At 38.2% G+C, this 12,067-nt stretch overlaps 1 protein-coding gene across 2 annotated transcripts; it reads left to right on the top strand.

Moving 5' to 3' along the window:
* Positions 1 to 214: 214 nt before the first annotated feature.
* Positions 215 to 11,505, top strand: LOC311299471 (CD209 antigen-like protein C). 2 transcript variants are annotated; one of them, XM_084423049.1, is made up of 7 exons: positions 215 to 342; positions 9,159 to 9,281; positions 9,619 to 9,708; positions 9,832 to 9,906; positions 10,026 to 10,177; positions 10,298 to 10,410; positions 10,522 to 11,505. In XM_084423049.1, the coding sequence occupies exons 1-7, from the start codon at positions 267 to 269 to the stop codon at positions 10,682 to 10,684; spliced, it is 792 nt and encodes a 263-aa protein (XP_084279175.1). In that variant the 5' UTR covers positions 215 to 266; the 3' UTR covers positions 10,685 to 11,505. The 2 variants fall into 2 exon arrangements, with proteins under 2 accessions (XP_084279175.1, XP_084279176.1); XM_084423050.1 differs by having other exon boundaries at positions 216 to 342; positions 10,062 to 10,177.
* Positions 11,506 to 12,067: the final 562 nt, after the last annotated feature.

Below are 12,067 nucleotides of genomic sequence, written 5' to 3' on the forward strand. Positions count from 1 at the left end.
GTTAAGCAGTAATACAAACAGTAGCCTAGCAGTCATTGTACCATGAAACATTGTAACATGTTGTCACTAAACTTAATACAATTCTGTTTAGTTACCATATCTTTTGACAATCACAATGACACTTAATGTGATGCAAGTTGTTTTTGCACACTGTATTACTTCTAGTCTGTATTAATAAGGATGACATTGTATGTAACTTCCTTATTCTGAACAAACTCGAGCAGCACTCAAGTCTCAGTGGACACGTCTTCTGTCAGGCTCATGAAATGGATTCAATCTATCAAAATTCTGATTTCATACTTTCAACAGTTGCTTCAGATGAAAACTGCTCTCAACACAAAGGTAAGGGTGGGATGTTTTCAGAATGCATTCATTTCTATTTTAATGATTTAGCACTAATGGTGTATAAGGTTTTCTTTAGTATGTTCATTCAACAATTACACATTTGGCGGGTGCTTTTGTCCAAAGCAACATCAAGGTATACATTTTATCCATTCACACGTTCCCTGGGAATCAACGCTGTCAACACTGTCATTTAAATAAAACAGCTAAGTCTAAGTCATGATGATATCAACACCAACCCTGCTGAAAAATCCAGCATAAACTAGCATGGGTTCCTTGTATAGTGCTGGTTTATGCTGGTCTGGCTGGTGGACTAACATATTCATCCTCAGAGATGGGCATAAATACATGCTGTATTTAAAATACAAATACAAAATACTGTGTGGAAAATTTTATTTAAATGCAAATACAAAATACTGTGTGAAAAAAAAGATTTAAATACAAATACAGTATTTTGTATTTTGAAAATACACAAAATACATGTGAAATTGGCCATCCAGTGCAGGTATAGGTCACAGTGAATGAAGAAACAACATAGGCCTACTGACTTTTCATTCCTAACCTCTGCACTGTCTGTCTTTCTTTCTTTCTTTCTTTCTTTCTTTCTGGCAATTACAAATAAACTTATGCAAAATAGCAGCCATTTATATACTTATTTCTGGTTCAAATGTAGTCTATTACCTGTGGTGAACACTATTAAAAAATGCATACTGTATGTAAAACTGTGGGAACCTTTTCTGCTATCTAGCAAAGAATATGGATGGGCGATATGACCAAAATCTCAAATCTCAATTCTCAATATCAGTATTGATTCCACAGAATAAACTGAATATCAAACTCTTTTGGGTTTTTTTTTTTTTTTGCAGGTAGTCCAATGCTTTTTAAGTAATTTTATGTTTATTTTATGTAAAGTTTATTTGTTTCTATAAGTTTATTCAAATTAGAAAGTGTATCTAAAATTTAAAATTAGAATTAATTTAGGTTCATTTGACATTATTTACCCCTTTTTTATTATTATTTTGTATGTACAATAAAAGTAATAGCTGAAGATTTTTGTGGTGTATCATTCATCAGTGTTTGTTTTTCCACTCCAACGTTCCAATAATTCCTGCCCACTAAAAGCTGCACAGATAAATTTGCTTGACCCCACAAATAGGCCTATGCAAACGATTTAGAAAAAGTTCCATCAATTCACACTTTATATCATCACTATGATATGTAGTGTCATATCACCCAGCCCTAACATGCAGTTATGCTTTAAACACATTTGACAAGCTAGTTGATAAAAATCAACAACCGGTCAAGACTGATTGGCTAACGCTATTTTCCCACTTGTCTGTGCTCTTTTATTCTTTCATGTTAACTGAAGTGAATAATGCACTATTTTAACTTTCATCAACAAGTAGAATTGATCATGACATTCTCACCTTATTCCAAAAAATATCGCTGATCCAATGCTGAGCTAGTGAATGTCTGAACTATTTGATGCACAAAAGCAATACCCTGCTAAAGAGGTTGACTGGCAAAAAGTATTTTATGTATTTTGAAAATACAAAAATACTCAACTTAAATGTATTTAAATACAAATTACATTTGATTTTTTCCAAAGGCTTTAAAATACAAAATAGTATTTTGTATTTCAAATACGTATTTTAATTGTTCATCCTGTTCTCAAGTAAAATGGAGCTGGTGAAGCTGGTTTATCACCATGGTTTTGTAGGGTAGAGTGTGTGAGTAGGCCAGCTGTCTTTATGAAAGCAGTGTTTTGGGGACAAGCATTGTGTCAGGGTCCTGCCCCGACAGACTTGCCTGTTTTGTCTTTGTTTGTCTTGTGCTTGAGCTCATGGCTCTGTCTTTGTATGTGTTGTCCATGTGCTTTGTTTAATCATCCTCTGGTGAGATATAGATTTTATATGCAGTTGCTTTCATCTAAGGCCGTGTGGTTGTAAGACAGTTGTAGTTGTCGTGTTTCTACTCATCTCTTCCCTTTTCTCTGTTCATGTTGTTCCTCTTATCTTCAGTGATTTTGCTTGTTAACCGGAGGTGTCATGACTAATGCTCAATTATCACTTTTTAAATCTTCTTTATTTCCCTAACTGCAACATTGCTTCAGTGTTACTTTTACTCGCTATACTCTCCATCTCTAAAAGTGTTACTTTTACTCTCTAGATTGGGACCATATGAAAACTGAGCAGTGTCTGTTTAACACTGAGGATTTTACTGTGCCAGTAAACATGTAACCAGCAGCATGTGTTTTCTTTATTAAATAATGTATTCAGCTAGTTAGGAAAATTGTTGTGATCTTTATTTAACTATGAACGCAAATTAAGAAACGTGATATGTAACACATGCCAGTTTTGTTGTGGTCTTGCTGGGATCATACTAGCACCCAAAAAACAGCATCCCAAGCTGGACCCAGTGTGTAAAACATACCTTATGCTGGTGACCATGCTGGTATTTGTAGCAGGGATGGTCAAGGGTTCAGAAAGTTAACATGAATGCAATACAAGTTGCTTTGGATAAAAGCATCTGCCAAAAGTATAAATAAACATGTTTTTAGATATATTGCATAAAGCAGGGGTGTTAAACTCAGTTCCTGGAGGGCCACAATCCACAGCTTTAACCTTAATTAAACACACCTGATCAAGCTAATCAAGTCCTTCAGGCTTATTTGAAAACTACAGGAATGTGTTGAAACTAAAGTTGAGATCTTGAATTTGCCTTGATGCGGGGAAGTTTTGGCCAGATTGGGGCAGCGGGGCGTGAACAGCACAACAGTTGACGCTGAGAGAGAGAAGGAGAGAGGATCTCGGAGAGGTTGATGGTGCGCCAGAAGCGCGTGGTCGACAGAAGCGAGCGAGTGTTTCGAACACGGAAGTGGGAGTCCACTTCCTGTGTCAGGAAGTGAAACCGGAATGGAAGTAGGTGCCGGTGGCGGGGAAAATGAAAAAGATGGTATATGGCATACTCAGAAAGTTAGGCGAAAATGAAAAAAGACTAGATAGTTAACTGAATCTTCCCAGTCTGATAAAGCTGAGGTACACAGTGTGGGAGTAGTAGAAGTAGCAACAGAGTTTAAAGTAGTTGTGAAATTGGTTAAAGAGGGCGAGTCGTTTAGTAAATGGAATCCGGTTAAGCTTACAAAGGAGATAAACACACTAGTTGGAAAAGTGAAATGTGCGAAAGTCTTGCGGGACAGGTCTTTGTTAATCATCTGTAATGATGCCAAACACAAAAAGAGAGCACTCAGTAGTAAAGTTTTGGGTGAAAATGTGAGTGGAAAATTGCTTGACAGTGGAAAGTATTTGCGTGGTGTCATTACAGGCATTCCACCTGAGGTCCCAGTTGAAGAAATTAAATCCAATGTATCAGGAGGAAAGGTTGTAGAAGTTAGACGACTAAAAATGAATAGAAATGGGGAAAGGAGTGATAGTTTTTCAGTCATGTTGAAGTTTGAAGAAAGGGTTCTACCAGATAAAGTCTGTGTTGGTTACATGAGTTATGGTGTTCGGCCGTTTATTCCTCCACCACTTCGATGTTTTAAGTGTCAAAAGTTTGGACATGTCGCGGCAGTATGTAAGGGGAAGCAGAGGTGTGGGAGGTGTGCCGGGGATCATGAATATGGGAAATGTGAGGAAGGAGCTGCCTTGAAATGTTGTAACTGTGGAGGTGAGCATAGCTCAGCTTACAGGGGATGTACAGTTAGCAAAAGAGCTGTAGAGGTACAGAAGGTTAAAATCCAAACTGGGGTCTCATATGCGGAAGCGGCTAGGAAAGTACCTGCTCAGCCAACTGTACAGGTGAATAAAACAGCGGCTGTAGAGGCATGCAGTTCTGCTTGTCAGGGATGCAGTAAGATTAAAGAAGATACTCTACTCATGAGAAAAGATGACTTTGTTTTGTTCATGGTAGAGATTATTAATTGTACTGCTCAAGCTGAAAGGAAGACGGAAAAAATTCAAATAATTGTAAAAGCAGCGCAGAAGTACCTTGGTTGTAAAAATACTAGCTGGGAATTAGTGGAAGAGAGATTAAATGAGAGTCCGTTTTCATCCCAACCTCAAACATGGAGTGGTGTACCGTCTGTCTCATGATAATTATTCTCCAGTGGAATGCGAGAAGTCTCATCAGTAATGGTCAAGAGTTTAAGAAGTACATCTCTGATTTGGGAGACAGGCCCCATATAATATGTATTCAGGAGACTTGGCTCAAACCTCAGTTAGATTTTATTATTCAAGGTTACACAGCAATAAGAAATGATAGGAAGGATAGACAAGGTGGGGGAGTAGCAACATTTGTTCAAGATGGCCTGAGGTACAAAGTTGAAAATGTGGGGCAGGAGCATGAATCAGTTGTTGTTAAAATCTGGATAGGTAATGATCAAGTTTCAGTGGTTAATTTTTATAATCCTAGTAAGAGGTTGAGTATTGAGGATCTAGGTGCTGTAAGTGGACAGATTCAAGGAAAGATAGTGTGGTGTGGTGATTTTAATTCTCACAATGTATTATGGGGAAGCCTGAATACAGATTCAAATGGTGTGATTATTGAGGAGTTCCTTGAATTGAATTCGCTTGTTTGCGTTAATGATGGTAGAGGTACAAGATATGATATTGTTGTAGAAACACAGAGAGTTATTTGGATTTAACATTTATATCGAGTGGAGTGGCAGGTATTACATCATGGGAGGTGTTAAGTGACTTACCTATGGGTAGTGATCACTTCCCCATAATTGTAACAGTTGGAATTGATGTAACTAAAGAAGATGAAGTGCGGGTACCGAGATGGAGGTTAGATAAAGCCAACTGGGAATTATTTCAAGTTTTAGCTGAGAGGAAGTGTGGTGAATTAGATGAAAGGTGTTTGAATGATGTGGAATTACTTAACTCTGAATTTGTGTCTGATATTCTTCAGGTGGCTGAGGTCTCAATTCCAAAGACCGGTGGAAGAGGACTTAAAAAGTCTGTACCACGGTGGAATGAGCAGTGTAGTGCTGCAATTAAAGAGAGAAGTAAGGCATTTAAGCAGATAAGGAAGAATCATACACTTAAGGCTTTAGTCCAGTATAAGAGAGCGCAGGCTGTTGTTAGAAGGACTGTTAGAGCTGCAAAAAAGGCTTGCTGAGGGAATATTGTAATACTATTGGGAGAGAAACTAAGTTGTCAGATGTATGGGGAGTTATTAGGAAAATGAATGGTGTAAAAAGGAATTATTCTATGCCTGTTTTGCTTTGTAATGGGCAGACTGCTGTTAGTAATAAAGAAAAAGCAGAGTTGTTGGTGGAGACTTTAGTTAAAGTACACAGTTCTGAGAAATTGTTGCTGCAAAAAAGCTGCAAAAAAGGCTTGCTGGAGGGAATATTGTAATACTATTGGGAGAGAAACTAAGTTGTCAGATGTATGGGGAGTTATTAGGAAAATGAATGGTGTAAAAAGGAATTATTCTATGCCTGTTTTGCTTTGTAATGGGCAGACTGCTGTTAGTAATAAAGAAAAAGCAGAGTTGTTGGTGGAGACTTTAGTTAAAGTACACAGTTCTGAGAAATTGTCAGATACTGCCAAGTGCTGTAGAGAGGAGGCTTTAGCTGAAAATCCAGGAATTATTGTTCGGAAGAGAATCACAAGTCGGGATCTTGATTTGCCTTTTTCAATTTTTGAATTAAAGAAAGCTGTCTGTAATGTGAAGCAATCTACACCTGGCAAGGATGGTATTTGCTACTCTATGCTTGGACATTTCAGTGACAGGTCGCTTAATGTTGTTCTGAAGCTTTTCAATCTGGTTTGGGAAATAGGAAGGATTCCTGGTGTGTGGAAACAGGCAGTCATAGTGCCAGTGCTGAAGCCTGGTAAGAGTGCAACTGACCCTTCTAATTACAGGCCCATTGCGCTTACCTCGCAGTTAGGGAAAACGATGGAGAGAATAGTAACTGATAGGTTGACATATTATATGGAAAGTAAAATTTTATTCTGCCCTTTTCAGAGTGGTTTTCGTAAGGGAAGAAATACGATGGACGCAATTCTATGTTTGGAGTCAGAAGTGAGAAAAGCCCAGACAAACAAAGAAATAGTGGTTGCTGTCCTTTTTGATATAGAGAAAGCTTACGATATGTTGTGGAAGGAGGGATTGTTGATGAAGTTTGAGAAACTTGGTATTGGAGGTAAGCTTTATAACTGGGTACTGGATTTTTTATTTGGAAGAGAAATTGAGGTTAGAGTTGGCACGGCCTATTCTAGTACATATGCTGTAGAGAATGGTACGCCGCAAGGTAGCGTCTGCAGTCCAGTACTTTTCAACATAATGATAAATGACATTTTTGATCGAATTGACGGAAGTATAGGCAAGTCCTTATATGCAGATGACGGAGCCCTTTGGATGCGGGGACGTAATCGGAAGTACCTGGAAAAGAAGATGCAGGATGCAATTGTGGTGGTGGAGGAATGGGCTAATAAGTGGGGCTTCAGAATGTCTGTTGCTAAGACCCAAATTATTTGCTTTTCAAGACGACATAAAGATATTACATTAAAACTTTACGAGCAAAAGTTGGAACAAGTGAGTGTCGTGAGGTTTTTGGGAGTTATATTTGACGAGAAATTTACCTGGAAGCAGCATATAGAGTATGTTCAAATCAAGTGTAAAAAAGTTAATAATTTGTTGAGATGTTTGTCTGGTCAGGACTGGGGAGCTGCAAGAGGAGCATTGTTGAGGATTTACCAGACTCTCATGAGGTCTTCCCTTGATTATGGCTGTTTAACATATATGGGAGCAGCTGAAAGTCATTTGATCAGGTTGGACAGAGAACAATCACAAGGGTTGCGTATTTGTTGTGGAGCTTTTAGATCGTCTCCTGTTGCTGCTTTGCAGGTTGAGTCTGGAGAACTTCCGATTCGGTTAAGGAGAGTTAAGCTAATGTATGCGTACTGGGTTAATCTCCAGGGTCATAGCTGTGTTAGGAACATCAGGAGTCTAACTACTATAGCTTTGGGTGGATTGGGGATATTATAGCCCAGAAAATAGGCCTTACACAATTTAAGTTCAGTTCGACTGTACCATGTTCATCCATACCTCCATGGTTGTTTGTTATGCCAGTGGACTTGCAGCTACAACTGGCATTGAAAAAGGAAAGTAGGGGTACCCCAGAATGGATTGTTGTTCAAAATTATTTTGAGCAGTTTAAAGAGCACCTTGTACTGTATACTGATGGGTCTAAAGATCCCAACAATGGCAGAACAGGAGCGGCAGTGAGTATTCCACAATATAACATCAAAATTAAAAGAAGAACTTCTGATTATCTTGCAGTGTATACTGTTGAACTCACTGCCATTGCTTTAGCTCTTAATTGGCTGCTTATGAATTGCATTGGGGGCATAAACAGAGCGGTAGTTGCCTCAGACAGTCAAGCTGCATTATTGAGTACTAAAACAGGAAAGTCATGCAGACTAGATCTATTGAACAAAATTTACCATATATTGTTTCCGCTGCATAGTAAAGATGTTTGTGTTCAGTTTGTCTGGGTCCCTGCCCATGTAGGTGTTGATGGAAATGAAGAGGTGGATATTCTAGCTAAACAGGCCTTGAAATTGAATGTGGTTAACATCAATGTCCCTCTGTGCAAAGCTGAAGGGAAATCTATTATTCAGAATAAAGTGATTGGGATGTGGCAAGAGCAGTGGGATAGTAATGACACTGGCAGACATCTTTACTGTGTGCAAAGAAATGTGGGAGGGGGTAGGTCTAGGGATGGAAGTCGGAGAGAAGAGGCAGTGCTGACACGTTTAAGGATTGGCCATTCAGGTCTCGATAGATCTTTTTTCCGTATAGCCTAGGGAAACATCAGACAGGAGTCTGTGATTATTGCGGTCAGCCAGCAACAGTTGAACATGTCCTAATAGAGTGTAATAATTACATGGAAGAGCGTAGTTGTTTAACATCAGTCCTATATAAAGAAGGGAAAGCGCTTACTTTAGTTAATCTCTTAGGAGATGTATCTAAAAGTGTTAAAAATCAAGTTATGAGGTTTCTCAAAAATACGGGGTTGTTTTACCGTATTTAATATGTACATATTTATATCATAGGTATAGATGCGCATAGGTGAATAATTCCCTCTGACTATTCTCGACGAACACACTCCTGTCCGGTAGTTGGCGGTAAATGCACCTTAAGTTGGTTTGCCAACCGCCAGTTAAACTCTAAAAGAAGAAGAAGAAGAAGAAAAAACTAAAGTTTGCAGGACTGCAGCCCTCCAGGAACTTTTGCACCCCTGGCCTAAAGCAACTGTGATGTGTGAACTGGTGTGAAGTTTAACATTTAAATTCCTGTGAGCCGACTAGAAGTGTTTCAAGTGCTCATGTTGTGCTATTTTAAAGGTTTCTCGTTTTGTTTTGGATTCTCCGTAACTTTGAGTTGAGACTGGAATTGGTGACGACTCCTTTCGGCAGTTCATAATCAAATAATTATTTAGGAGACAATAACTTTTTTTGTCATGAACTTTGGTCTTTAAAACTTTGCAAACCTTTTACATTCACAAGCTATATACACATGCACTGCATTAAAGGTAATATTCACATTTTGTCTTACGTTTATATCCACATGTTCTATTCCATTTTCTCTTATCTTTCCAGTAACAATGGTCACAATAAAATCACACTGGCAAACATTCAGACCAGAGTCAACTATGATGAAAAATGTTTTAACTGACACTTTAAACTCTTCTCAGGAGTCATCTGTAATCTCAGGAATAGTTCGAGACAGCAGTGCTGGACTGATTCAAGGAATCAGAAATAAATATTATTATTTTTATTTAATTTTATATATAACCCCAGGTAACTCCACTGAAGAGAGAGAGAGAAAGGTCACTTCTCCAAAGTGGACTAAAGTTCTTCTGATTGTTCTGGGTTTCTCTCTTGTTTTTGCTCTCGGAGGTCTCTGCGCTCTCTGGGTGATTTGTAAGTATAACTGATACTAGATCTCTGCTCTGTTCAGGGTTGTATTGGCTGAGTTACTGTATGTAATATACTTCACTTAACACATGTAGCATTATTAACACACAATTTTTAGTAGCTTTTTATTTGTGAAATCATACTTCTCAGCAAAGATGTTTTATCAGGCAAATATTGTCGAACAAATCTCCATATTGAATTTGTAAACTGCCATTAATCATACCTGAAGACTTAATTTACAAACTCCATTCAAACTGGTTTTGTAGATAATTTCAGTCTTAAGTGTGCATTACGTGCTTTCCTCAAAAACATATTTTCCACTGCTGCTTTTGTCTTTAATCAGATAATCATAAGCTTGCTGATTTCGAATCACTGAATGAGCAGCACATCATGGTTTCAAAGACACTGGCGGCTCAAGAGATCAACAGCACAGGTGAGAAAACTGTATTTAATAAGCGGTAGAGCACAGACATGTTTCATTAACAGTGTTGAGTGTTTATTGAACTCACCATGTGAGAAACTTTATCTGCTTGTTCTCCTGTTGTCTTTTCACCAGCCATGAAGAAAGAGTTTAATGATCTTACAGCCAGATACAACACACTGAGAGAACGGCTGTCCTTTTACGATGGTGGTGAGTGTCAGTTTAGCTTAGTGTGACAAAGTGTGAATATTTCTGCACAGGAACCAGTTTGATTAACTTTATGATCTAAATAATGGAAGGTTTAATCACACTTTATTCATCTTTCACAGCTCAGTCTTGTAATCTCTCTGTGAATGGCTGGATAGCTTGTCGTGGAAAGCTGTATTTATTCAGCTGTGATAAACTGAACTGGACAAGCAGTCGAGATGTCTGTGTTTCAGAAGGAGCCGATCTGGTGACCATAACCAGCCAATCAGAACAGGCAAGTCAGATCAATTAGAAATGAAGCTTTTAAAGGGTTTCTATTAACCTATAAATTTACCTTCATATATACCAAAAACACTTATTTTACACTATCATTTATGTACATTTTCCCCATTAGGATTTACTGGGGTCTAAAATTAAAGAGACTCATTGGATTGGTCTCAATGATCTGGAGACTGAAGGACACTGGGTTTGGGTGAATAACCAAACTCTCAATGACACTGGAGTACAGTAAGAAATCTGCTTGTGTAATCATGTCTAGGAATGTTAATCAATATATAAATATACAGCTGTTTCTAAAATATTATTGCAAGTGTATTATTGCTTGTTTGTCTCTTAAAGGTTCTGGTTCAGCAGGAATCCAAAACAACCTAATAACCAGAGACAATATGATCCATCTGGAGAGAATTGTGCTGCTCTGGGAGATGTGACTAGCAACTTAGACTCTTGGTATGATGCTTCTTGTAAAACACTGAAAAGATTTATCTGTGAAAAGGAATATTAATTTACTTCCATCAGTGGTACTGCATGTTATTGAAGAGGTCTAGCTTGTAAATGCACAGAAAAAATGATTGTCAGCCAATTTCAGTTTTTGTGTGTGATTGTGCCTGATTTTGTCCAAAAATATTGTTCATGAAACTGTGCTGCGGTCAGCAGGTGGAAGTCTTGCAGTTCTTCTTAGAATAAAAAGGTTTTCTTGGAATAACCAAGTGCTTAAGTTGCCTACAAATAACAGTGTATATGGACAATATCTCTTTTGTTTATGTATCTAAAATAACTGCAAAAAAAAGAACAAAATATTTGAAGTTTAAAGGGTTAGTTCATCCACAAATGTAATTCTGTCAATGAGATTCATTCACGCCTGAGCTTCAGCATGAACCAATGATGTTCATTCTCATGTAACGCAGCACGTTTGAGCTTCTGTAAGAAACAGGAATTTCTGAAGACAATTTAACGACAGGTGGGACGCTGTCACGATCCCGGTTCTGTGTTTTATAAGGACTTTTGTGTTGAAATATATTCTCAGTTTCCATTGTCTGATTTTCTTTCCTGTTTGGTTTCTGTTTCTCTGATTACCTCGTTAGTTCCTGTGGTTCCATCATCAGCCACACCTGTACTTAATCATGCTTGATTTCCTTGTGTATTCAAACTCTTGTGCTTCGGTCATGTTTTGTTTGTTGTCGGTTGCTCTTATGGTGTTTGGTCGAGGGGTGCCTGGATGTCCGGGTTTTGCCCTTTGTGTTCATGTGGACTATTTGCCTCTTTCCCGGTCTGGATTATCTGTGTTTTTGTCTTTTGCTATTAAAGTTATGTGCACACTTGGAATCTCTCTCTGCCTCGTCTCTACAAACCCATTACAGACACATTAAATATCTCAGCTGTATCACACAGGTACTTTAAAGGAGAACTCCGGTCAATTTTAACATTGAGCTCATTTTTTTGTACATTTGGAGTGCTGTCAATACAGAGAACAACGACAAAAATCGGTGTTGCCTACACCGAGTTAGTCTATTTTTAAAATTTGCACCCTGTTGACTTCAATGGGGCAAGTTTTAAACCTGCTTTTAGCCTCTTAACATCCTTGATGTGTCATTACAAGTGCACAGAAAATGTGAGTGATTCCTTCTGAGTGAACACGAGTGAATCTGACTGCAGTAGATGTGAAAGATATGTATAAAAATGATGTTATTTAAGCCTGTTTTCGGTTGAAGTCCAAAGTAATCGATTACCGAGTTCACGCGCGTGATCATAGGTAACTAAACCTATGCGCGTGTAATAAAAATTCAAACGAATGGCATGATCTCCCACCAAAGGATCAGCCGTTTCTTCTACTAAAGGCCTTTCTAAAATACCCAACTTAACAAGATTCGGCTACTTTTCAGTACGC

Source organism: Rutilus rutilus (assembly GCF_951802725.1).
Source record: "Rutilus rutilus genome assembly, chromosome: 11".
In the NCBI taxonomy this organism is placed as follows: domain Eukaryota; kingdom Metazoa; phylum Chordata; class Actinopteri; order Cypriniformes; family Leuciscidae; genus Rutilus; species Rutilus rutilus.

Coding starts and splice junctions, on each gene's coding strand:
- LOC311299471 (XM_084423049.1), top strand. CDS start 267: ATGGATTCAATCTATCAAAATTCTGATTTCATACTTTCAACAGTTGCT. Junction 9,709..9,831: donor TCAAGAGATCAACAGCACAG/GTGAGAAAACTG, acceptor TCTTTTCACCAG/CCATGAAGAAAGAGTTTAAT. Junction 9,907..10,025: donor GCTGTCCTTTTACGATGGTG/GTGAGTGTCAGT, acceptor CATCTTTCACAG/CTCAGTCTTGTAATCTCTCT.